The sequence below is a fragment of the Rhinatrema bivittatum genome, chromosome 8 (assembly GCF_901001135.1).
Source record: "Rhinatrema bivittatum chromosome 8, aRhiBiv1.1, whole genome shotgun sequence".
Lineage (NCBI taxonomy): Eukaryota > Metazoa > Chordata > Amphibia > Gymnophiona > Rhinatrematidae > Rhinatrema > Rhinatrema bivittatum.
Window position 1 is genome coordinate 269,351,127 of NC_042622.1, and position 20,680 is coordinate 269,371,806.

The window sequence follows — 20,680 nt, forward strand, 5'->3', positions numbered from 1 at the left end:
TGCTTACCGATCGCGTGCCGGGACGGTCTCCAGCTGCGGGGGCAGAAGGCTTTACCTTCACCGGATGTGCACCCATTCTTGGGGCTAAGTCCATGCCAGGGTTACCGGCTACCGGACCAAGACACACCTCTGAAGGATATTGAAATCACCTCAGGCATTCTCATCTGGGAAAGGGACCCTTTAGGTATCACTGCAGGAGAGCGGGGCCCATCTTCGTAAGGTAAATTTTGTCTTCTTGCTGTAATTTCCTAACACTGTGCTAGTGTGTGGGATAGTGTCCACATCTGCTAGGAGACGGAGAGATACTGAATGGCTGAGTTCCCTGCAGGGGTATATCTAGGGTGTCATCAGCTTTGAAATCTGACTCCATCTCCCATCTGCTGGCAGAGGAGAACATAACCCACTGGTCCTGAGTCCATCTGGCTACACGCTAGGAAATGCTTGAATGGTCTGACACAGGAGGCAAAAGACTGGCTCACTGAAGGCAGGGGAGGTTAGGGGGATCTCTAGGGGCAAAGCTTTGGAACCTGCCCTGACCCTCCTTGATGCCGTTACTAGAGCCATGGCTTGGAGCTGAGACAGCTTCACTTCTCTGGAATATTTCTCCCAACCCCCAAAGCTGAGGGACGCAGGCTGCAATCCATGTTGAAGTGCAATGGAAAGGCACTTTCAGCCCAGCAGGTATGTGCATGGCACTGGTGAACAATAGCTAAGGCACCCTCCACTCGTGCTGACCAAGAAATTAAAAACCAGAACTGGCTCAGAGTCCTTCATGGCTTGGAGTTAAAAACGTATCTGGATTAATAACAGTACTGTCTAACTCCCAGCCTCACCCTTTGTACCTGGAACACGCTGAGATGGGAGTTTGTTTCACTAAGACTAGAGCCCGCAGCTGCTGATCTGGAGTCAAGCAGTGCACAATGCCATTACTGAAGATTTTGCTGTGCAGAGCAGTAAGAGGTTCCACTACAGCAGCGTTTCCAACCCTCTCCTGGCAGCATATCTAGCCCGGCAGGTTTCCAGGATTGCCACACTGAATACGTATGAAGCAGATTTGCGTGTACTGGTTCACCACGATATGCAAGTCTACCTCATACGTATTCATTGTGGCAATCCTGAAAACCCAATTGACAAGGCGCGCCTCCAGGAGGGACCTAGGAAACTACACAAGTCACTGGGAACAGCTCCATGCTAAGAGGTCACAGCCCATGCTTTATCCCTCTTTAGCATAATGGGATGGATATAGTGCGCATAGTTCACAGGCTCAAACTGTCTTTCTTGTTTCCATTCTCAGGAGCTTCCTTTTCTTGTTCCATTAGAACAGTCAATCTTGCATTTCTTCTTGTTGCGTAAACAGCAGAATCCTGGAGCCCTCCACCAGGTCAATGCCAGCCCAATGGGCTGGTCACCAGGATTAGGACTCGGCCCCGAGCTCTAAGGTCCGCATCTTGATGGTGGTGGCCTTCAAAGGGTAGTATCTTCCTTTCCAGGTCTTCCAGAAGATTCCCTGCTTCCTTTCATGCCGCTGCCGTGGGGTGGAGTGGAAGTACCTTCCGTTCAAATTGGAGCGTCCACAGGAACTGAACCACCAGCCGCCTATAGCCACAGAGAGAGAGCCACTGTTAGTGACAGCCGAGAGAGGAGAGAGAAAATGCTGTCAGTACCAGGAGAAGGGAGGACAGAAGAGAGAGAGTCACCAAGAGAGGAGAGAGAAAATGCTGTTAGTACCAGGAGGAGAAGGGAGGACAGAAGAGAGAGAGTCACCAAGAGAGGAGAGAGAAAATGCTGTCAGTACCAGGAGGAGAAGGGAGGACAGAAGAGAGAGAGTCGCCGAGAGAGGAGAGAGAAAATGCTGTCAGTACCAGGAGGAGAAGGGAGGACAGAAGAGAGAGTCACCGTTACCAAGAGCAGGAGCTCTGCTGTTCCAAAAAGGAAAAAAGCGTACTAATTATGAATAGTAATAAGGAGAGAAAGGGTCATCTCTCATGGAAGCAGAGAACTGAAAAAGCTGCATTCATTGGAGGGAAAGAGCGAGGCTATCATGGCGAGGCTATAGCACCCAAGAAGAAGTTCCCAAGCATTCACACCGATACAGGACAGTGTTGTCGGCAGAGCACACCGTTTAGCTTGCGATTAGCTGCGCTTCTATTACCCATTATACAATAAGGGATTTATTAGCACATTGAAAACATACAGCCAATCAACCCCCCAAAAACTAATAGCGCTCATCACATTCAAATGCATGTTGATGAGGCTATTAGTTAGGCCCCCGGGCTACTGAAAGTAAAATGTGCGGCCAAGCTCAACATGGAGTGCCTGCTCTTCTGCGTTTATTTCTGTATCGGTTTGATTGTGAGCCGAGCGTAACTGGTTTGTATATTTCACACACAATGATCACAAGTTGCAAACAGCAGGTTCATGGGCCATGAATATGAGGATTGTGAGCTGTGCCTGAAAGGTCAACTGGTACTGACCTGAGAGGTGCTTGGCACAGTTGGTGTCAAGTTTCAGGTCCTGGTCCCGGTCCTGAGTAGAGAATCTGAGTGGTCCAGCCTCACCCATGGCATTATCCAGCTCTCCAGAGACCCTCTTGCAGAGATGCAGTGCATAGCCAGTGTCCTGCCCTCCCACGCTGAAGAGAAACTCGATCGACTGAGATTTCCCCTCCCAGTCTTGCAGCTCAATATGGAGGAGCCCCGGTCTCTGCTGTGCAAGACAAGACATCTTCTCTAGGCCTAGCCAGAATTCCCCTGAAAAGAGAGCAGAGAACACTGCTTAATGTGTGCACAGACTATCACCTATAATCAAACGAGACTACAAGGGTCTAGAATGGTACAGCTATGCAGGAATACAAGAGCACAGAGTGACAGAGCCATGCAGCTACATTACCATATCTTGTCGGCGTCCTACATTGCTCCATTTACTGTCTTTAAAATGGATAACCACATTTTCCAGCTAAGGCAGGGAAAGCAAACTCCGGCCACTGAGGCCCTCAACCAGGTCTAATCTTATGGATATCCCCAGTAAATATTCATGAGCTATATCTGCACGCCTGTGGTTTACATATAAGGTTGATTTGCCTGGATGGGCTATCATAAAGCCAATCTCTCTGCGGCCCTTGAGGAATGGCGTTGTCAGCAGTGTAACATGGAAAAAAAAACAACATGTCCAAAATCTGACTCCATGACAGGAGAAATTGTAATCTGAGCTTTTGTTTTTTTTAAACTGCCATGGAAAATAATTGTACATATTCTGCACTGGAGTCTGAAGGTGAAGCTAAGTTAAAAACCAAAAGAGAGAAAGAAGTATCTAATGACCTTTGAGATCACCAAATCCATTCTTGTATGCCTCCCAAAGCTGGTCAAAATCGACGGAGCCATCCATCCGCCTCTGGATCACCGTCCACCCACCATCTGCACAAGACAGAAGTATGGTTTGAGATCCAGCACCCCGTGAGCGTCAGGCCTCAGATACTGGAGCAAAGCCCAAGAGAGAGAGAGAGTCTTACCTGCCGCCATGTCACAAAACACCTCCAGGGGAGGGGACCCAGCGGGCTGCACCCAGGACACACCACTGTCTCTCTGCCCCGCCAGAAAGAGCTGGTGGCAATCTGCGGAGAACTCTGCAAAAACAGGAGAGCGACAAGAGCCATCACTGACAGAATGGAGAGACGGGCACCTGTGTGGCTCCAGAACCCCAACCAGACGAGACATTTTTGCCCTCTGTGTCGGTGAATGAAGATGTTTTATGTTTTGCAATCCACCTAGAACAGAGCCTGGCAGTCAGGCAGATTAGAAGTTATGGTAAATAAGATGGCCACTTTCAATTACAGAGCAGCACCAATCACCTACAGAGGGGCAAGACAGTTAACTGTGCAACAGCAGAGAAAAATGGTTATCTAATAATCTGAATAACCACCGAGGACTCTGCAATACAGATAATGCAGAAGGCCAGAAACTCGTTTATCTATCCGTCTTACTTGTACAGCCGGTCCCCTGCCTTACAGAGACCTCACCCACGCTGCGTGCCCTCCAGTGGGCTGTACGCACACTGCAGCTGTAAATTTCCCCATGATTTAATCGTTTCTTTAAAATCAGCTTACTCAGCAAATAAGAAATAATAATAGGAGCAGCAATTTCACCACCAGCAGTGAGAGCACTGCTGCAATAAATTCCTCCGTGCATTTCAGAGGTGGCTGCGGCTTTTTCCCCCCCCCCCCCCCCCCACACGCAGCTTCTCTGAACAAGGCTACGCAGGCAAACCCCCCCCCCCCCCTGCACTAGCCACCCTGCTGCCAGGAAGCCGCGAAGCCTCGCATTGCGCAAGCCCCTCGCCCACGGGGGATAAGTGCCAGATCTGTTACCCTCCCCCCCTCTGTGGCCAACCAGCACCTCCCTCCCCCCTTCCCACCCTCACAGGAGGCTGAAGGCCCACAGCTCATAGGGCAGTTTGCCTCTCTTTTCCAAAAATTTCCCCAACTGTATGTTCAATAAAGGTAACGTATTTAATAAAACCAAACGAGCCACTTCAGCCTCCCTGCTCTTTGGACCTTGCCCTCGCTCCAGTCGCCAGCACGGCAGCATTGGTGGAGCACAGCCAAAGTCCGTTCAGGCAATGCCTAAGAAACGACAGGAAAAAGAAACCTCCGCATTCCTGCAGCCGGGTCTCAAACTTTGCCCTCGGGGGTGGGTCCGTGGCTTTAAGGAACCCATCGGGGAATTTCTGCACATAGAAGCCAGCTCTGTTATGCTACGAGTCTTCTTCAGTATTCTCCTAGCCAAAGAGGTGGTGCCATGAGAGCAACTGGGTTACTGTGTTCCCTGTTAATCTCATTTTTTTTTTTTTGCACGCCCAAACAATTTTCCTGAAGTCTCTACATTCTTGCACGCAACCCCCTCAAGTCCAAGGGTGATCTTGTGCTATTTCTGCTGCTGGGATCCATCTTCTGTTTGCAGACTTGCGAGCACACGTCCCAGCTTTAATAAAAAGAGAACTACTGAATAATAATAAAAAAACACAAAACATTTCTTACAGTTCCTTTTCTACCTAACTGCAAGGAGACTGGATATAAACACGTTCAGCTGAGAGTCCTGGGATGCTGCCCCTCCTCCATGCCCTGGGCCTTGGTAAATTGAATTAAGTAGTCGGAGAGGGGAGGGGGGGCTGCATTCTGGGGCTCTGTCCTGAAGGCACACAGACGGGTGCCTTTCTGAAGTTGCAAGGCTCCAGCACACCGGGACGTAAACATGAACCTTGCCCTACTCCCGCAGGCTGGTGCCTTCGTTCCAGGCGCGCAGGAATGCCCGGACCTCCTTGCACTAAGATAATCCAAGCCAGAGAGCCCCCGTTCTTGACATGGAGCAAGTCACGGCAAAGGTTGCATCGTGCAACTCCTCCGCGGCACAGAAACACAGAAGAGGATTCTCCTCTCTCTCTCTCTGGTCCCCCACACACCCAAGGATGGGGTGCTGGAGTCCTAAACGTAACCCCCTTCAGAGCATTTTACAGCTCATGACATCTATTCCAACCACAAGTCTTTAATAAAACGTCCGATGGCAGCCAAAAGAAAAAAAAAAGTAGTCACGTAAGCCCTCTCCTTCCCCGATTTCTGAGGGGCCAATGCATTCAGCAGAGGGCACCATGTTACCCTCCGTTCTATTTGTGCGCAAACGTTACTCCTGATGCAGCAAGGAGTTTTTGTGCACATAAGACGTGCTTAGCACCCTTGCAAAGCAATCCCACGCGAATGAAGGCATTAACTATTGCCCCCCCCAATGCAGAGAGATGCGCTGGCGTAACTCAGGGTTTATTTTTTTTTAGAGCTGGAAATTTTAATCCTGGTCAGAGGTGGAGCAAAAGTTTCCAGTGCTAGTGTCGGGTCTACAGAAAAAGCAGAAAAATTCCGAAGCACATCCTGTCATCGGGATTTCGGTGCATAAATGCGCTTTCTGCACTAACTGGTACATTTTAAAAAGGAAAACATGTGGGGGCCACTTCAGGGAGGAGGAAAGATGGCTGCCCGAGCAGACGGCTCTCTCGCTGCTCCGCTTTTGTTACCTAAAATAAAAAACTTTATCATTACAGCTATGCCTCATAAAAGGAAGGGGGAAAATTAGAATTGACCCGGCCGCATTCAATGTTCCCTCGGATCGGTGATTTATACCAGAGTTTGCAGTCTCTTCCCCGCTGGCGCGATAGGGAGAGGAGCCCTGTTGTCGCCTGGGGAAGTCTCCTTGCACTCACCGGGATCCACGGCAACCTCTTCTGGCCTCTCCTCCGGGCACCGTCGTCACTGCTAGGGCGCGGGAGGACGACATCAACCAGCAGCCCCAGTCGGCTGGGATGGCCGGCGACCGCCCGGACGAGGAACCGGCTTCCCCCGCGACTCCGTGCAGACCCTGAGATGAGGGGAGCAGTCGGTGGAGTCTTATCCTCCGTTGGAAAATCAGGAGGAGAGCGAATCGATGCAGGATGTGGGAGAAGTCGACATACAGACCTCGGAGATAAGAAAACCCGGAGGCTGTCACTTTGGAATCCCGATGGGATCTGATAGCATTCGAGGAACAGTCTGGTCGTTTAGAGGTTGTAGCCAAAAAACTGGACTCGGCCGCTAGTGACCAACAGCAGGTGCTTCAAGAGCACTCTCAATCTATTCAATCTTTGAAAAAAAGATGTTAAAAAGCCTTCAAGATTCCTCTGGTATTACGGCCCGGGATTGTTTGATTTCCTCGCGAAGGTTAGAAACCATTGAAAATTATCTGAGAACATAAGAAAATGCCATACTGGGTCAGACCAAGGGTCCATCAAGCCCAGCATCCTGTTTCCAACAGTGGCCAAACCAGGCCACAAGTGCCTGGCAAGTACCCAAACACTAAGTCTATTCCATGTAACCATTGCTAATGGCAGTGGCTATTCTCTAAGTGAACTTAATAGCAGGTAATGGACTTCTCCTCCAAGAACTTATCCAATCCTTTTTTAAACACAGCTATACTAACTGCACTAACCACATCCTCTGGCAACAAATTCCAGAGCTTTATTGTGCGTTGAGTAAAAAAGAACTTTCTCCGATTAGTTTTAAATGTGCCCCATGCTAACTTCATGGAATGCCCCCTAGTCCTTCTATTATCCGAAAGAGTAAATAACCGATTCACATCTACCCGTTCTAGTCCTCTCATGATTTTAAACACCTCTATCATATCCCCCCTCAGCCGTCTCTTCTCCAAGCTGAACAGCCCTAACCTCTTTAGTCTTTCCTCATAGGGGAGCTGTTCCATCCCCTTTATCATTTTGGTAGCCCTTCTCTGTACCTTCTCCATCACAATTATATCATCTTTGAGATGCAGCGACCAGAATTGTACACAGTATTCAAGGTGCGGTCTCACCATGGAGCGATACAGAGGCATTATGACATTTTCCGTTTTATTCACCATTCCCTTTCTAAAAATTCCCATTTGCTTTTTTGACTGCCGCAGCACACTGCACCGACGATTTCAATGTGTTATCCACTATGACACCTAGATCTCTTTCTTGGGTTGTAGCACCTAATATGGAACCTAACATTGTGTAACTATAGCATGGGTTATTTTTCCCTATATGCATCACCTTGCACTTATCCACATTAAATTGCATCTGCCATTTGGATGCCCAATTTTCCAGTCTCACAAGGTCTTCCTGCAATTTATCACAATCTTCTTGTGATTTAACTACTCTTAGGGAGGAGGAATAGCCTAGTGGTTAGAGCAGTGTCCTATGAAACAGGAGAGCAGGGTTTGAGTCCCACTCTCACTCCTTGTAATCCTGGGCAAGTCACTTTACTCTCCATTGCCTCAGGTACAAACTTAGATTGTAAGCCTCTGGGGATAGGGAAATACTTACAGTACCTGAATGTAAACCCATGTGATATCTCAGATTGAATGTTGGTATATAAAAATAATAAATAAATAAATCACAAAGTGTATCTTTGTTTAATATGTGTAAAAGATTGATAAATTAAAAAAAAAAAAAACTTTAAAAAAGGTACATGTGTGCGCTCATAAACACGCCTATTGCAAAACGAGCAACGATAGGCCTCAATGAACAGTCTAACAAGAGGAGTTAACTTGTACACTGCGCTCGATTTGTACGGTGCAGCTAGCAGAGAGTGCTGTGTACAAATCAACTCCTTTTTGTCACTTATAAAGACTACAATTCTTTAAATGATGTCCATTTTATAATGGATACCTCTGAATGTGTCTTAATACCGTGCCCCCCACCCACCCCGATTCAGAGTGCCCCTCTACAGTGGTACCTACATAGAGAGGCCGATTCTGCAAGGCTTGCAGGAGCTCCGTGTTGGGCGCCCGGTCCTGTATCTAAATGAGGGGTCGCGCTAAAAGGAGGCGCTGGGAACGATTACGCGCCCCTAGCGCCTCCTTGGCTCGGGAGAGGTGACCGTCGGCGGGTTCAGAAAACGGATGCTCAATTTTATACGAGTGTCCATTTCCCGAACCTGCCGACAGCCACGGGATTAGGGAGAATGGACGTTTGTGAAACAGAGAGAGTGTCCGTCTTCCTAATCTGACCCACCAGTTTATTTTCTGCACACTTTTTCAGGCCGTTCTGAATTTAAAATGCCCACCCTTGGGCAGGCGCTAATTTCTGAGCATAAAAAGTGTGTATCAGCCTCACATTTTTTCCTCCGTATCCTGGGCGATTTACTAATCGCCTCCATCAACACGCATTTGCCCGTGATGAAAGCTATTTGTGGTGGTTGGGGGGGGGGGGGGGGGGTGGACTGTGGACTGGTTTTTGACGCAGTAAACCCCGAACACGCGTGTCCAGCTGCAGGTAAACAGTGCACTCAGCCAAGCACACGTTACAGTATGGCCCTGATAGCGCGTCAGCCCGACTCTAGCCAGAGGCGCGTGCTCTCCCCTCCCGCGTGCTGACAACTCCTGTGCCTCACGAGCGCAGGTAGCAACGTTACGCAGGCAACGCAGGCGCGGTTACGCACGGGGCCCCCCTGGAAGGACCACGCCTTACCCCCTCTTTCCACCTCCTTATTCCGAACGCACGCACGCACAAAGCACGGACGCGCGTCCTTGCCGGCTTCTTAAAAACGTGCGTTGCTCGCGCGCGGCTCACATGTGCCTGCAGGTGGCCGTTTTGGTTTTAAAATCCACCTCCCGAGAGCACCGCTGTGCACATAAATCATTCGGGCGCAAGTCACAAATATATGAGTTTTGCGCTCGTAAAAATCGCAGCCGAGAGACTCCTCCCCAAGTTTAAAACGCGTGTTCAACCGGCGCCGAGTGCACATTTTCCAGTCGGCACCCAGCACAGCATTAGGTTACTGCATCGGGAGTTTAATCATTTAGGCCACAAAATGTCCTTAAGTTTCTCTCTCTCTAAGTGTAAAATTCCACCTGAATAGGGTTCGGTTTCAATTTTTTTTTTGGCACAGCGAATCCGCCGGGCTGAACTTCTCCTGGGAGCCCTGCTGCTCTAGGGGAACGAGACGGCGAAGCTTCCCGCTGTAATCCTATTAGTGCCGACCCCCCCTCGTAAGTGGGGGAAAGGTTACAGTCTGCAGCCTGGGAACCTGGAGGCGGGAGCCCTGCTCGAGGGGGGGAAAACGCGTCACAGCCTTGAAATCACAAGAGGTAGTTTTCTTTTTAAGAAATGTTGCCTTTGACCCACTTGGCTTCGGCGGCAGCCCCAGCCGGCAGGGGGGAGGACGACTCCTCCTCCCCGAGATACTGTACGCGCCTCTCTGCCAAAGCTTTACTGTGTACCCTCGGGGCTTTTGTTTCCTAAACCAAAAAAATGTATTGAACGGGAAACGTTAAAAAATAAATATATTGAGATGGCTTGACAGCTGCAAGCTGCAGATTCTCTTGGGAGCTCCAGTTCTGGATTCGGGGAGGAGAGGCAGAGTTTACTCATCAAGAGAACCCCAAACTAATTTATTTTCTTAAAATTTCATGCACAAGACTCGGGGGGAGACGGGTTTCCAGATCGGACTGTAAAAATGGCATAAATTCCCCTTCTTATTTCCGCCGAGACCCCCAGTGGCATCAGCGAGGGTCCGGCAGGTGAATCGCCACCCTCCGCTGCAAGGCACAGCCAAGATTAATCCCGCACAAATCCCATTTCCAAAATGAATCCGGCTGTTACAGCCAAGACCGGCCCGGTCTGACGTCGACCCTGGCGGGATAAGGGGCTCAGTATCAGTCTAGGTTAGAGTGCCTGGGGTAACAGGTAGGGATTTTGTTCTGTGGTTCTAGACAGGTCAGACCTAAATGAGGTCCCTTCCAGCCCTAGCAGAGGCTCTAACGTGTTTACCCACTGCTGGGATTATGCAGTGCTAAAGGACCTTGGGTAAAGCCTATTAAGTTGTTGGACAGATTTGTCAGGAAAGGTTCGTCTGTTTGCCAATGATACCAAAATCTACAAAATGGTGGACGTCCAGGAAGGATCGAGCAAACCTTGTGGAATGGTCTCGGGTCTGGCAGCTAAGGTTTAATGCTAAAAAAAACAACAAAAAAAAAACCGCAGAGGGATGCATTTAGGATGCAAAAACCTAAGGGAGAGATGCAGTATTGGAGGTGAAATTTTTCTAAGCACAAAAAAGGGCGGGATCTGGGGTTGATTGTATCCAATGATCTTAAGGTGGCCAAACAGATGAATAAAGCGATGGCAAAAGCTAGAAAGAAAATTGATCACTACAAAAAGAGAGAGACCTCATCTGGAATACTATGTACAGTTCTGGAGACTGCACTCTCAGAGGGATAGGAACAGGATGGGGGGTCGGTCCAGCTGGCGGCTTCTAAATTGTTCTAAAGCATATGGGGATAGATCTAAACATGTATACTCAAGAGTAGGGGTGGCGAACTCCAGTCCTTGAGGGCCACAAACAGGCCAGGTTTTCAGGAGAACCACAAGGAATACGCATGAGAGAGATCTGCATGCTCTGCCTCCAAAACGCTCTCATGCATATTCATTGTGGATCTCCTGAAAACTTGGCCTGTTTGTGGCCCTCGAGGACCGGAGTTTGCCACCCCTGTGCTCTAGAGGAAAGGCAAGATAGGGGAAATATGATCATTTAAATACCCCCAAGGTTTCCATGCACAGGTGAGCTTCCTTCAGCAAAAAGAAGGCTCTAGAACAAGGGGGTCATGTGAGGAGGTTGACCAGGGGTAGACTCAGGAGTAATCTTAGGAAATATTTCTTTACAGAAAGGCAGTGGATGCATGGAACAGCCTCCCAGTGAAGATGGTAGAGACAAAAACAGTAGCTGAATTCAAGAAACACGAGCTAAATACAGGGGGATCTCTGAGGGAGCGAGGAGAATTGTTAAGCTAAATTAGCAGGTAGGCCATATGGTCTCTCTCTGCTTTCCCAAGGGAGCTCAGACGCTTGTTGGGTTGTCTCTTCAATTGGGGACACTTCCTGTACAGTGGTGGAGCTTAACTATCCAAGTGTCTCTTCCCGACCCGTTCTGGAGCCAAGCCCATCCTGGTCCCACAACCTCCAGGACTCTTCGTGCACGGCAGCCAGGCTCCCTCCCAGCTTTAGTTTTTAAGCCATTTAGAGGTAGATATTCAAAAAGCCATTTAGACAGATAATTGAAAGGTTCTCTGTCTAAATGTCCTAGCCACGATATCTGGCGACTTATCGGACTAGAGTTTAGCCGGATACGTTGGAGGACGTCCCTGGGGGAAGGCGGTAAAAGCATTCTGGGGAGAAGCGGGAGTTAAAACTAACCCTGGCGCACTGCAGGCAGCTGAGGCATAATCCTGATTTATAACCATTTATCCTAATGGAATCAGACTGCTTGAAATTATCGAGTGATCAATCCTGCTATAATGCGTGATTAACATTTCCATTCATTCTTTGCCTCTCGTGTATCAACTTTTAAAGACGGCCATGAATATTCAGCGGCCGAAGATGGACCACGCTGCACTAATTTTACCCAGGGCTTTAAGTAATTCGACTCAGCTTGTCCCCCCCCCCCTCCCCTCCAAAAAAGTTTGTTAAGAGGGTCTGCCCGTAACTTTCAGTGGGAATCAATGCACGGCCCAGCGTCAGCGCTTCTCTTCCCCCTCGGGGGCGGAATAAGAAACAGATTCCTTGGTTTCCCTTCCCACACAAACCCCCGGCGCATGGCGTTCCCACCTCCAGCTCGTTAGGCCACGATAATAAGGGCTGAACTTTCCTCCACTTGGCAGCAGGCCAGCCTGCCGAGGCCTCCTCCTCACGCTAAGTGATTGGACCTTTGGCCCTGGGAGCAGCTGGAAATGGTTTCTTTGCCTTTCACACACTTGGCTGGCTGCCCGCAGCCTCCGAGGTCTTGTTCCCAGGGTGCAAAAAGGAGCCTTATTGTGAGGCGAGCGCCGCCCCGGCTCTGAAAAAGTGTTCAAACCAGAAGAGAGCCCGGCCCTCAGCACCCACCCCCCAAAGTTAGTGCCTCTTACCGCCAGGTCAGCAATCCTGCCCCGCCTTAAGGCCTGCTACTACCACTAGTAAACATTTAGACAGTGGCACGAGACGTACGAAATGCTGTCCAGACACAGAGGAGACAGCCCCTGCTCGGACGCTTGCAATTCAGTCAAGGCAGATAAGAATTTGGGGAGAAAAAGCCTCAAAAGGAGGGTTAATAGATGCAGTTTAAGTGGAAGACAGATTGGGGAAAGCTGTAAGCACTGAATCCGTGCCCTCCAGCCCAATCTATATAAAGAGATCTTTGAATCCTGATCATGCAAGGGAGACTGCTTGAAGGAGGACCCCTCAGGAGACACCCAAAAGCGCCAATCTTTAAAGAGCCGGGAGCCTTAGAAACAGCATCACCTCTGTCCAGATGCTGAAGGAAGGGGCCTGCCATGGGGAGGGAAAACCGAACAGCAGCAGCAGGGATCGGTTCACAGGTCAAACCGAGCGCCAGTGGATCTCCAGTCCACGTTTTGTGGGGGGATTTTTTTTTTTTTTTTAGCAAAAAAGGTTAATCCTCCTGCTTCTTACATCATTGCTCTCCCAAAGAGGGCATTACCGGGCACATTTTCCAGCTCGGTGAAAAGGCCCAAGAAGAGAGCATCCTGAGATTTTAGAGGAATAAAAGAATTTCTCACTGCTGCAGAGTCGGCTGCGAATACGCCGGCGTTTTGACCCTCCCCTGCATCACCCCGTGCAGAGAGCATGGTCGGGCAACCTGCAGCAGGCTGGACACAACTGACCTATGATCTCCTTCTAACTTAGCCAGCGTACCACATTAACATGGTCTACAGTCAGGTCGATAACTGTTCTCAAATAATTGATGTTATGCTGTTCTCAGTGTACACAGTGCTTCTAGGTCCCTCAGACCTCTTATTGTAAGCGTGATGCGAGGCAGCAGAGAGGGGCCGGTACTGAAAACGTCAATCATCGCGCCCCCCCCCCCCCCATTTCTCTAAAAGCTCGACAGATTAAATGCAGACATGAATGATGCTCAGAGTAATGCTAGAAATGGACAAGCGCCTGTCCGGGGGATCGCTGACTCTTTTTCCCCCCCGATTGCCCCTTGCAGGCAGCTTTCCGGATTCCCATCTCTGTGCTCCGTTCACACAGCAGAGCACCATGTGGTACAGTCAGGTCATTTCTATAGAGAGACTGGGATACCTTGCAGTACCCTCCTCTCTGCTTCTGTGTCAGGTCAGTGCTATTTACTGCAGAACGCTCTACGTACTCGCTCTGCCCCTCAAAGTCATTGCTGCAGTGTGTCCAGTACCCTGCCAGTAGTCACTCTCTGGGCGAGGTCAGCGCTGCGCCGTGTCCAGTACCCTGCCAGTAGTCACTCTCTGGGCGAGGTCAGCGCTGCGCCGTGTCCAGTACCCTGCCAGTAGTCACTCTCTGGGCGAGGTCAGCGCTGCGCCGTGTCCAGTACCCTGCCAGTAGTCACTCTCTGGGCGAGGTCAGCGCTGCGCCGTGTCCAGTACCCTGCCAGTAGTCACTCTCTGGGCGAGGTCAGCGCTGCGCCGTGTCCAGTACCCTGCCAGTAGTCACTCTCTGGGTGAGGTCAGCGCTGCGCAGTGTCCAGTACCCTGCCAGTAGTCACTCTCTGGGTGAGGTCAGCGCTGCGCAGTGTACAATATTCTGCAGTAGTCACTCTCTGGGTGAGGTCAGCGCTGCGCAGTGTCCAGTACCCTGCCAGTAGTCACTCTCTGGGTGAGGTCAGCGCTGCGCAGTGTCCAGTACCCTGCCAGTAGTCACTCTCTGGGCGAGGTCAGCGCTGCGCAGTGTACAATATTCTGCAGTGGTCACTCTCTGGTTGAGGTCAGCGCTGCGCAGTGTACAATATTCTGCAGTGGTCACTCTCTGGGCGAGGTCAGCGCTGCGCAGTGTACAATATTCTGCAGTAGTCACTCTCTGGGCGAGGTCAGCGCTGCGCAGTGTACAATATTCTGCAGTAGTCACTCTCTGGGCGAGGTCAGCGCTGCGCAGTGTACAATATTCCGCAATACTCACTCTGTGTGGGCTCAGTGCTGACACTCTGGTTGTCCGAGATGTCACTGCCTCTTTTCTTCAGGACTGCCCTCCAGGTCAAGCCCTGTGTCTTGTTGTCCTGAATCTGGAATAGAAGGGACAACAACATAACCACTGCAAAGAGCTGAATCTAGAATAGAAGGGGGCAGTAAGTGAACCCTGCAAAAAGAGAGTTAGAAACAGTTACAGGTTTCTACAGTCCTGCTAACACACTCCTCTCACTGATGGCCAAGCTGCAGTTATTTCTCTCATGGTCTTCCCCTGGCATCACAGTAGAAACACAAACAGCAGAAAAAAAAAAAGACCAATTGGCTCCTACAGTTTGCCCCATTAATCCCAGGCGGAGACGGCATACCTGGTACCTCTCTCATTGTTAAGCCCTGGCCAGTACCTTCAGCTCCAGTTACTCACACAATGGGGTCACTGGGTTCTTAATCTCTAATCATCCTTCAAACACAAATCTAATGAGCATACAAAGGAAAGGCAAAAGGCTTTATACACATCCGCCCTAGGATACTAAGCAGGCTGCTCTTCCCGTGACGGCACTTCCCTGGAAGAATGAGAATATAGCTTGACAACCCTTTAACTCCTAGACTGACCCCCCTCCACGAGAGGAGGAATGCTGGCTTACTCCCAGGCCGATGCAATAACGTGCGCTCAGCCCCGCGCCCAGGTCAACCCGCGGCTGGGACGCGCTAAACTAATCCCCAGATGCAATAAGGGGATTAGCGCGTCCAAACAAACGGTGTAGCTAATAGCACTTAGCTCTACACGGCATTTGCAGGTGATATTAACTCCCGATGCAAAAGAAAAAAAAAAAAAAAAGATTAAATAAAAAAGTTATGTGTCGGGCGCACAGCGATTTAACGCCAGCCCTGGAGCTGGCGTGGCGTCTCCCCCACATCAAGAGCTCAACTAAATAAAATAAAAAAAAAAAAATACTGCTTTTCTACTTAGTAGCAACACAATACTAAGATCTATTCCTTGCGATGACTAAATATTAGTAAAAAATTAAAGGCTTGATGAAAAAAAACCCAAACTAATGCCGTGCACAGTATACATGTGCCAGGGTGTGGGTATTGTGCCGGTAAGTTATCTGTGGAGGGATACATAAAAACCAGACACTCGTATTGAGCGTCCATTTCCCTAACTCATGCACAGCCACATCTCCTGGGCACCCAATGCTTTTGAGCACAAGGGACGCACAATTTATCCCTAGCGCATCCTTTTTTAGTGCGGCCGCTCATTAGAATATTGCATGGCGCACTCAGGAGAGGTGGATGTGCGCACGTTGAAAAAAAAACACGTTTGGGGACACGTTTTTAGGTGCGCGATACTGCATCAGTCCCTCTGTGCAAAAAGGAACCATCCAGGACCAGTCAATATACAAACCCCTAAACCAGCACTGCCACAAACGCTCTTCTGTATGATCTGGAAAGAAACTACAGGGAGAAGGAGACTTAGGGGCCCCATGTGAGAGGCATTACTGGGGAGGGCCACAGAAACCACACTAACACGTGGGTTAAATCTGTGCGCTGAAAGAGTTTAACATACAGGTTACATTTTTTTTTTTAACTCCTGATGCAGTAAGCTAACATCATGCCAATGCATAACGAGTTAAAAAGTGCACACAGACTATAAATCGTGTGCACCGACTTGAGTTAAAACACGTGCTCGGCGCAGGCTGAACGCACATTTTAAACTCGGGGGGAGCAAGGGAGTCTCTCGGACATGATTTGTGCCCACAAAAATGCTTTCAGCGCAGAAACGGTTTTGTGCACAAATTGTATTTATGTTTTCTGCGCATAAATCCCAAGCACAGGTCCCAATGTTGGAACTTCAGCTTTTGCCCGTAGACTGACAAAGCAATGGAAAAATGTACTCCACCTCTGAGCAGGAGTAAAATGTCTAGCACTGGGAAAGCCTGCGTGCGTCTCTGCACTGGGGGATAACAGTTATTGCCTTCATGTGCATGGGAGTTGCATGCGTACACAGCTTTTTACTGCTGGAGTAACGTTGGTGTTCAGCTACAGGTGAAAAGCATGTGCTCTGCTGAGCACCCAGACTGGCTGATGCAATAAAGTGTGCATAAAAAACAGGCATCTAAATGCAGGAGCATCCGTTTTATCCTGTGGCAGCGAATTTACCAGCACAAGATATACACACACACACACCATACATGGCCTGGCGCATATATATTGTATGCCCAGAAATTCTCTCTTCTTTCCCCCCCCCCAGGACGATGTTTTCTGTAATTCCTCTTACTTGTATCATGGGGATCCTGAACCTATCTAGGGCAGGCATAATATTTGACAGGTTAAAAAAACCCACACCTTGGGTGCTCGGCGTTTTTTTTGCATCACAGGGTAATAGCCTCATCTATTTGGCATCTACATGTGATGAGCGGCATTAGCCTCATCTTTATTTGGAGGCGCGTTCTGGAGGCATTGCTTCCCTTATCGCTCCCTTCGTTAACCTGTGCACATTTTAACGCATCAGCCTGGAAGAAAGGAGACGTGAGGACAGAATCGGAAACTCCAGGTAGCCCTACCAGACCCCCCTCCCCAAGCAGTGGGCTCCAGCCACAGCCTCCCTTCCCCTCTACCCCCAGGTTTGTAGGCGGCAGGCAGGATCTGGTAAGCCCGCACGAGCAATGGGCTCTGGACAATTCACTCACCTTGTTCTGCAGGCTTTTGATCTGCAGGTTCTGCTTGTCCAGCCTGTACTGCTGCAGCTTAATCTGACTCAGCAGCTCGTCCATTTTTTGGTTCTGAGCTTCCATTAAGGACTGGAAAAGAAGGCAACGGGTAAGAGCTCAGATCTCCTACTTATCTCCTGATTTAGAGTACTTTAAGGCTGAAGACGGACTGCCCCACCACCCCCGAGACAGGGTCGGGGGAATCACTTGAACATTCATCTTGACATTCAAATACATTTGTTGGAAGATTTATTTATTTATTTTTGGCTTTTAATATACCGATCTTCTTGCATTAGATACAAATCAAACTGGTTTACAAGGAACAAAAAACTGCCTGTAAGGCGATACATGGAACCAAGCAAATACAGTATAATAAACTGGGCAACATATTTATAAATTTAACTGACCAGAGAAAAACAATTTACATTACATAGTCATAAGTGATCTAAAGTAGATCGATCCATTGATTTGGGAATGGATCTAGAAGGGTAGAGGAAAAGATGATAAACATATTTCTAGGCATAGAGGAAAAACAAGGAGTATAAGACTAAAGGGTATCTGAGGGTCTCTTAAAAAGGGACATGGGATAGCGAAAAAAGTGAGATACGAGATAGAATTTAAACATCAAACCAAATTTGTGAAGAGAAGATGCAGATGAAAAACAAACTGGTCCATGTTGCATTTAAACCAACAGTGAAGCCTCCCCCCCTTCTATAACCCGATCGCACAGGTTTATGTCGGTAGTAGAGGGGGTACAAATAGCGCGCGCGCGCACAGCAGATAAAGCAGCCCTGATCCCCCAGACCCGTGCCCCCGTCCCGTCCTGCACGTAGCTCGGGTCCTGAGAGCTCGGAGTCCACGCTGCTGCACTATACGCGCAATTGCAACGCCAAGGCAGCCCCGCTCGCGCTATATTCGCGCAAGATCTGGACGACGGCGGCGGCGGCTGACAGCGCGGACGCGACAGAAGCAGGCGCCTCTCCGCCCGGCTTCCTAGCACGGAGTCTGCCATGCACGGGGGCCCCGGAAGCGCGGTCGTCCCCGCGATTTCGGAGGAGCCTCTTCCCCCCCCGCAGGGCTCCCTCCAGCAAGGGGGCTGCGCGGGCAGCGTCCCGCAGCCGCGGAACCTGTTCCGATGCAAACCCCCCCCTCCCCCGCGCAGCGGCGGCGGAGCGCAAAGCCCCGGATCTTACCTGCATCCTGCCCCAGTCCTCGGCGGGCGGCGGCGGCGGCGGCTCCTGCGCGGCTCGCTCCAGCCTGCCCTCCAGGCCCTGCAGCCGCCGCTCCAAGCCCTCCCGGGCCCGGGCCGCCTCGCGCTGCCGCTCCTGCAGCTCGCGCGCGAGCTGGCGCAGCCGCTCCTGGCCGCCCGCCAGCGCGCCCCGCAGGGCCCGGCCCTCCCGCTGCAGCTCGCCCAGCGAGGCGTTGTGCTGGCCCAGGCGGCCGGCCAGCTCGCGCAGCTGCGCGCGCGTGCGCTCCACGTGCTCCCGCAGGCCGCGGCCCAGCTGCAGCAGCCCGTGCGCCAGCACGTTGGCCTCGTCCCAGGGGGCCAGCGGCGCCGCCTTCTCCTTGCCCGGGCCGGAGGCGCCCGCCCGCAGGGAGCAGCAGGCCAGCAGCGCCAGGGCCGCGCAGGGCAGCTGCATCGTTACGGGCTCCGATCCCCTCCCGGGGAGCTTGGGCCAGCGACTGATTGCACGCCACAGAGCAAGAGGGTAACCTGCGATCGCCTCCTGCAAGCCCAGCTACTTTCCTTTCCGGCGGTTTAGGGGCAATCGCCTCCTTTTTATAGCGTCTCTCCGCCGGCCCGCACATGGCTGGGCTCCCCCCACCCTCCTCTGTTGTTGCACCAGGAGAGGGCTCAATGAGATGCAGGCAGGGGTGTGTCCTGCGGGGGAGACTCCGGTTTCTCCTCCTTTACTGTAACATCTGGACGCGCTCCCAAATCGTCGGGACGTCTGCAGTCACCGCTGCCGGCAAACTGACCCCCCCCCCCCCTCAGGCCAGTGAAACATTAAAGGGGACAGCATGGGGGCTTAAGAAGCTGACGAGCTGGGGAGGAGAGAGCAGAGAGGCACTCAGATCCCTCAGATGCATGCAACCAACACCAGGTTAAACTTTTTCAGTAGAAGGGAGGTTTTCTAGAACTGGCAGCTCCTACCCCAGTCTTCTCTCCCTAGAGCTCCTCAGCTAGGGACTTTGAGCCATGTATGCTGTCGCCCCCCCATGGACCTCCGGTTCCCCCCCCAAACACCGGCAGACCTCGGATTCTCTCCCTCCACCTCTGACTGCACCCACCACCCCTCTACCCCACAATCAGATTCCCACCCACCACAGCCCTGCGATCCTTTCCTTCCCATTTCCAAGGCAAAATCGGCACAGGGAAGCGCATAACAAGTGTTTTGTGGTGTTTGACTCTCTGTGTCTATTCAACCTTTTTTTCTTGCTCTCTCTTTCCAGTGAATGCTCCTCAGTCCCTGTGTTCTTCATTTAAACCTCTGGCACAATTGCTCAGGACAGCTGCTGCAGTGTTTTCTGTACTCTCTTTCTTTGTGGTGCTGGAAAAGTTTCAGTCTAGCTAGAGTTTGTGGCAAGTATACACTTAGCTGACTTTCTTTAGGATGAATCTTCCTCCCTTCTGGCGCTGATAGGGGGCGCGGCGTGAGTGCCAGAGGGTCTGCGATGTCGCTCCCCGACTGTGATCCTCCTGCTGTATTGGGAACGTTCCCGCTGGAGCAGTCAGAAACCTATCTGTACTCTTTAAATAACAACATAGCGTGTTCCTCCACTACACTAACTGCATTTATCTTCCGGAGTGTACTACAGTGTTTATTTGTGGCAACTAACAGAAACTGGGCTTACTGATGGTGGAAAACAAAAGATAATTAAACATCCTTATTCTAGCTGGCACAGAGGAATTAAATTCAGATGCTCACTGGTGTACAGTGAGTAGTCACAACCAGAGTCTGTATATTTATTTATTTGTTTTATTTTTTTTTATTTAACAGCTTTTCTATACCGATATTAAAATACACATCATATCGGTTTACATTTTAACGTAAAAAAGGTAGAAAATTACAATAAACAGGGAAAGGGGGAAACAGGGCAACTGATAAATACAAAAGGAAGCACAGAGAGGCGGAACTTAGCAAAATGAAAAATGAAAACTAAAGAGAAAACAGTATGCAAAATGTAAAACATATCTACAAATATACAAGCAGTAGTATGTGGCTACATGGAGTCATCAGAGAGCAATTGAGAGGTGTCATGGAGCGACGGGAGGAGTAAGAGGTGCCGGGGAGGTGGATAGTAGTCGAACGAGGAAAATTAATCAGGGAAAGCCTGGTGAAAGAGCCAGATTTTTAGCATTTTTCTGAACTTAAGAGGGCATGGCTCCAAACGAAGGTTAAGGGGTAGAGTGTTCCAGTGCATGGGGCCAGCATTCGACAGGGCACGGTCCCTGGTGGCTGTCAGACGAGCAGATTACGTATT

The 20,680-nt window shown here is 50.3% G+C and overlaps 1 protein-coding gene across 1 annotated transcript; it reads right to left on the reverse strand.

Annotated features, from left to right (window-relative positions):
- Window positions 1-316: 316 nt before the first annotated feature.
- ANGPTL4 (angiopoietin like 4) lies at window positions 317-19,034 on the reverse strand. The gene is made up of 7 exons (XM_029610812.1): window positions 18,388-19,034; window positions 17,174-17,284; window positions 14,479-14,581; window positions 3,509-3,622; window positions 3,318-3,413; window positions 2,475-2,750; window positions 317-1,596 (listed from the first exon to the last, which is right to left on the reverse strand). The coding sequence occupies exons 1-7, from the start codon at window positions 18,832-18,834 to the stop codon at window positions 1,415-1,417; spliced, it is 1,329 nt and encodes a 442-aa protein (XP_029466672.1). The 5' UTR covers window positions 18,835-19,034; the 3' UTR covers window positions 317-1,414.
- Between the last annotated feature and the right edge of the window lie 1,646 nt (window positions 19,035-20,680).

What these genes read in the sequence shown, in the direction of transcription:
- ANGPTL4 (XM_029610812.1), bottom strand. Translation starts at nt 18,834, where the DNA reads ATGCAGCTGCCCTGCGCGGCCCTGGCGCTGCTGGCCTGCTGCTCCCTG. An exon ending in TCAAAAGCCTGCAGAACAAG is followed by an intron (nt 14,582 to 17,173) that starts GTGAGTGAATTG and finishes CTTCTATTCCAG; the next exon opens with ATTCAGGACAACAAGACACA. An exon ending in CAGCACTGAGCCCACACAGA is followed by an intron (nt 3,623 to 14,478) that starts GTGAGTATTGCG and finishes CTGTTTTTGCAG; the next exon opens with AGTTCTCCGCAGATTGCCAC.